The following is a 6000-nucleotide window of genomic DNA, read 5'->3' on the forward strand; positions in this document are numbered from 1 at the left end:
ATGTGTTCTGGAGGATATATATTGTCACATAAATGCAATACTTTATTTTCTTTTGCAGCCCCAGCATAAGATATTCACATGCTACTGATTTTTGCCAATTTTGAAAGAATGCAGTTAAATGATGCAACTTAGAAATAGCCACTTTGAAACATAGGTATATACTGAGTTATAAGCACAGGAAAATGGTTATGTAGCAGTAGACAGAGTTCATAAATGTTAGGATAACCCATTGTAGAAACACTATGTAGAAACACTATGAAATGTTCACATACGGATGTTGTTTCAAATCTAATGCCTAAATCATTTTCATATTTACTGTATTTACAGTGTTTCTGGAAATGGACCAGCATACAAAGCCCCCAGGGTAGCCATAGAAAAGCAACTCCAGCAAGGAATTTTCCCAGTTAAGAATGGAAGGAAAGTATCCTGCGTGAAGACTGCTCTTCTCCTTAAAGGAAAGAACCTCCCCAGGAGCATGTCTGACAAACAGCGGCCTACCACGCCAGGTCGACACCAGTTACAGACAGACAGACTTTATTTGTTTGGGAAGCGGGTACCACAAACATCTTCAGATCTCAGTAATGCAAATCACCGGACAGGAGTATCCTTTTCTTTTTCCAAAAAAGTGCACGTAAAATTAGAATCTTCAGCATCAGTTTTTAGTGAGAACACAGAAGAGACCCATGATTGCACCAAGTCACCCGTCTATAAAACAAAACGAACTGTGGAGAAATGCAAGTGCCGCAGGTTTGCAAACGAGGGTACACACCTCACTGAGGGAGGAGATATAAACATCCCATCGAGCCACCTGGAAAGTGTTTTACACAATAGCTTCTCCCTAAGCTCTCAAATTCTGCAAGACAAAAATGACTCCATTGAAACATTAGAAGATTCGATTGGCATTCGTGCTTCACTCTCTGAGTCAAACATTCATCTTTCAGATATGGATTTTACTCCTTCCAAAAGAGAAAAAGAAACTAGAAAGACATTGAAGAACCTTTCAGAAAGCCGCATTAATCATGCATGCCAAGCAAATGCTTCCTCCAGCCCACCAAACGTTTACAAGCTCAGTGAAGCCAGGATATTTGAATGTCTGGATGAGTTTCCATCACTGGAGCCAAGTGAGCAAAACAATCCAGTGCATCTGAATTCCAACTCCAGAAAGAAGGGAGAAAAATCCTTAGATGAAACAGAAAGAGTTAGCAAAAATGTGCAAAGGCTCCACAGAGAAGCATGTTCCCATGATGTGAAGTCCAAACCATTGCCTTATCTGCACGTACAAAGCAAGGATGGCCACACCACCCTCCAATGGCCTACAGAACTGCTGCTCTTTACAAAAACGGAGCCCTGTATCTCTTATGGCTGCAACCCATTATATTTTGATTTTAAGATTTCTCGGAACGCAAAGGATGGCCGTGATCCAGAGGACTTAAAAACAGAATTGATTAAGGAGCCCTTAGAAATGAAGACTAAAATAGAGAGCCAAGTCTCAGGTTTAATCAAAGACCAACAAAAATTGATCCAAGGAGATAATCAGTCTCTGAAACCAAAGATGATGACAGCTAATCCAGATTGGGAAAATTCCCAGAGAAAATATAATTTGGGACACAGTGATTCTGAGCCAAACATGAGTAAACACAATTTTAGTGCCAGTAATTTAGAAATGAAAAATCCTGAAGTGCCTGCTTACCTTGATATCTCTCTGAAGAATTGTGTAGGAAACAATAATAGGAGTGATAATGAACTGAAGGAACCTTTAAGGACCCATTGGCAAAGCTGCCGAAGGGTAGTTCTCAATGATGCAAACGAGGGCCTGTCTTTTACTTCTTACATCCCTAGGACTAAAAAGCATAAACTGATTCCTTGTGATTCTCATTCAGATTTTGAAGACGCAAATCAGTTCACCTGGAATTCTAGTCCCTACACAGTAAGGGGTCACAGTGACCATGGGCAGGACTTCAGTGTGATTTTGAATAGTAACCACATCAGCATGACCAACAGGGTGCCCGACTGTAGAAACCGAAGTGACCAGGGAAGTCCTCCAAAGGTGTCTGTAGATAGACGTCCCAGCCCTTCAGACACATCCCCCGACAGCACATCCAGCTTGAGAAGTACTTCTTCAAGTCACAGGTCCAGTAGTCCTGGCAGAGGCAATTGGCTCTACTTTTGTCAAAGAGAACACAACTCAGTTAAAAGACACAAAGAGAAACGCCAAAAGCACAGTTGCCTCTGCTTGTCTGGTGAGCTAGCGAAGAGAGACTGCCTGCAGTCAGAAATGCAGAGAGATAGAAGCTGCAAATTGTGGGAATCGTTTAAAAATGAAAAATACTCAAAACGTAAATATGGTCACTGCAGAGAAAGATATAAACTGGGCAAAAATCAACAATTTTCAGGGCCAAAGTCCAGGAGAGGTACCCAGTGTAATACTAGCTCACAGGTTTTCTGTGCTGGGAATCGTGGAAAAACACCTGATTGCCAGGGACCCCAGCACGGTCAACTGGGCTCTTACTCAAGAGAGAGAATGTATTACTTAAATAAAAGCGAAAGAAGTCAACAATCTTTGCACAGCCCTCACCTTTGTGATCTGGGAAACGTAAAACCCGTGCAGTGTAAGTCTGGGAATATCAGCTGTCTTCTGAGGAGCTGTTCCAGCCACCCTTCAGAAACCACAGAGTTAAACGTTACAAGAGGAGAGAAGATGGCGGTGACAGCCAAAAGCCTTTTAGAAAGAGTTCAAGCCAAGAAGTGTCAGAAGCAATCAGCTAATTTTGAGGCCTCTTCAAACAGTTGTAAAAATGAATCAGAGGCTCATTCACAGATCCAGTGCACAATTCAAATTACAGCACCAAGCTGTAACAGACCAGCATTGCCTTTGTCTGAAAAAATACAAACCCCAAGTAAAAGAAATTATGACAGAGGCGCTGCAATTCCAAGAACCCTTGAGAAAGACAAAGTCAACAGTTCACAGACAAATAACTTTACTGTTTTAGTGGACGCTGATTGTGATAACCGTCTTTCTAAAGGTATAATTCATATAGTAGCAGAGTCTCAGTCACCGAGCATGAAAAAGAACCCAACAATAGAACAGTCAAAACCTTTACCAAGTGAAGTCCAACCTTTTATTCAAAGCTGTGATGCAGTACCAAATGCTTTCCCTGGTGCTTTTCCATCTAATAGATATCCTGGCGTTCCTGAGACCAAAGAAGACCAAATAAACCTAAACTCGCAGGATGTAAGCATGCATCCGAATCATGCAGAGGGGAATTTGGACCCTTACTATGACAGAACTATGCAGAAGCAAGACACAGTAGCAGATGAATTAGAATTGTATCATAAATCTATCTCTCCCCCTTTAATTCAACAGCCAGTGACATTTTCTCCTGATGAAATAGATAAATATAAGCTCCTCCAGCTACAAGCCCAGCAGCATATGCAGAAACAGCTCCTATCAAAGCATCTCCGGGTGCTGCCTGCTGCGGGGCCGGCCACCTTCTCTGCAGCCTCAGCTGTGCAGACAGTCCCGGTTCACCAGCACGCTTCTTTCACCACCATCCACCACACGTTCCTGCAGCATTTTGCTGTTTCTGCTTCTATAAACTCCCAGGGCGGTCATCTCCCAATAGCTCACCTGCATCCCCTCTCACAGCCACATTTTACTCCATTCCCATTTTCCCCTCTGACTCCAGCCATCATCCCTGCACACCCCACTTTCATGGCGGGTCGCCCCCTACATTTGGTCACTGCAGCCCCCTTCCACCCATCTCACATAGCACTTCAGCCCCTGCCCCCGGCAGCATTCATCCCCACGTTGTTTGGCCCTCACTTAAACCCAGCCACAGCTTCTATCATCCACTTGAACCCTTTAATTCAACCAGTGTTTCAAGGTCAAGATCTTTGCCATCATTCTTGCTCCAGTCAGATGCAACAGTTAAATGGAGTGAAAGAGGCCTTAAACGTGTCAGCGCACTTGAACTGATATTAAAGCCTCTCTTGGGGATAAATGAAACAAATTGCCACTACCTACAAAATGATATATTTAAAGTGTTCTATCTGATTACTATCGGATTTAAATATTGGTGCCTATTCAAAATGTGACCAATATATAAATATGAACTGAAATTGCCAATATTGAAATAGGAACATTTTAAGAATTTCTTTTAACTTGCAAAAATAATAGGACAAATTTAAAACAATTTTATGGAAAGAGAGAGGGAAAAGTGTTAAAGATCCGTTTGAATGAATTCTCACATAATATTATAAAATGATAACAGAAAACATTCAGACAGATCATTAATACTACAAAGAAAATCAAATGGAACATAATACCATATGTTCCAGGTATTTGTTGAGTGAGTGAATGAATGAATGCACATTTGGTATTATTCATCAGATAATAATAAAAGGTCAGTAAAATGAACATTATTAAAAGTAATAATTTTTATGGTTAACTATTAACAAAGCTTTCAATCTGAATAATCTGTTTCAATCAATATAATCTATATTTTCATAGGAAATAAGAGAAGGCAAGAACTTTTCTGATTAATTGAGAGTAAGAATTACTACTCTTCAATGAAAAACCATCTTTACACAGATTACACTTGTAGTAGTGTCTGTGAAAAATTGCATTGTCTTTATTTCACACACAATAATTTTTGTAATTGTAAAAATCACCATCTAAAATTTAGAATGTTTGATTTTTGTATGAGAAAACATAAAAACTATCATTAGTATTTAATGGGAAATAAAATATACTCAGAATAACATTCAAATATGTTGGTCAATCTTTTAAATATTAAAGGGGCTAAATATTATATTTTCTTTATTCTCAGAAATGTTACCATGTTCAGCCAATATATGTATAAGTGGCAGGGTAAAGGTTTGGAAATGCCAGAATTTTTACATTCTCTTTACTGGAAAAATGTTAAAAAGTATTTGACGTGTTTTATTCAACTGTGCTAGGTATTTATAAAACACAGTGAATGATGATGAATGAAAATTCATTTCATTCATGAAAATTTACAAATGATTTTAAATATGCATTTAAAATGTTTTCAGGCTCACAGAGTTTGCATTTCTTACATTTAGGTTTCTGAATGGCCCACAAGTTTACTTTATTTTTTTATGTTCTTAAAGTGAAAGAAAAACTTGTATGACCGTACATTGCCCATAAGGTTTGGTTTCAGACAAAACTGAACTAAACAGAAATGGAGGTGATCAGTCATCCACCACCGTGTATTTATGGTACAAACTCTTCTACCACTAGAAGGTAACAGGGGCATCTCCTTCAACCTTGGCTTCATGGGAAAGAGAGCTATATTTACTGAAGATCTGTATGTCATATGTCGGGAGAGTCAGGCTAAGCACTTCATCCACATTATCTTATTTAAACTTCACAGTTGTATTTTTTTCTGAACACTTTATTTTTAATATTTATTTTTCATTTAGCATTGACATAGAATATTATATTAGTTTCATGAGTACAACATAGTGATTAACATTTCTGTACCTTATGACGTGCTCACCCCAATAAGCCTAGTAACCATCTGATACCATACATAGTGATTACAATATTGTTGATTATATTCCCTATGCCACACTTTTCATTCCATGACTGTTTTTATAACTGGCAATTTGTACCTCTTAGTCACTTCTCCTTTTTTACCCAGCCCCCTCACATCTGGCAGTCATCATTTTGTTTGTATCTATGAGTTTGTTTCAGTTTTGTTTGTTTGTTGTTTTTTAGATTGCACATATAAGTAAATCATCTGATTATTTCCTTCTCTGTTTGACTTATTTCCCTTAGCATAATACCCTCTAGGTCCATCCATGTTGTCTTGAATGTAAGATTCCTGTCTTTTTCATGGCTGAGTAATATTTCACTATCTTTATGTACCACCTCTTCTTTATCCATTTGTCTATTGATGGATACTTAAGTTGCCTCTATATCTTGGCTAATGTAAATAATGCTGCAATAAACATAGGAGTACATATATTCTTGTA

General features: G+C 38.7%; 1 protein-coding gene across 1 annotated transcript in view; it reads left to right on the forward strand.

Moving 5' to 3' along the window:
• ZNF804B (zinc finger protein 804B) overlaps nucleotides 1-3976 on the forward strand; it is a gene marked incomplete at its 3' end in the record, with an annotated part of 418502 nt that extends 414526 nt beyond the window's left edge. The window contains exon 4 of the mRNA XM_081146467.1: nucleotides 328-3976. Coding sequence (XP_081002593.1) covers nucleotides 328-3976 — 3649 coding nt within the window. The remainder of the gene's footprint in view (nucleotides 1-327) is intronic.
• Nucleotides 3977-6000: the final 2024 nt, after the last annotated feature.

The sequence above is a fragment of the Miniopterus schreibersii genome (genome assembly GCF_964146895.1).
Source record: "Miniopterus schreibersii genome assembly, chromosome: 9".
In the NCBI taxonomy this organism is placed as follows: Eukaryota; Metazoa; Chordata; class Mammalia; order Chiroptera; family Miniopteridae; genus Miniopterus; species Miniopterus schreibersii.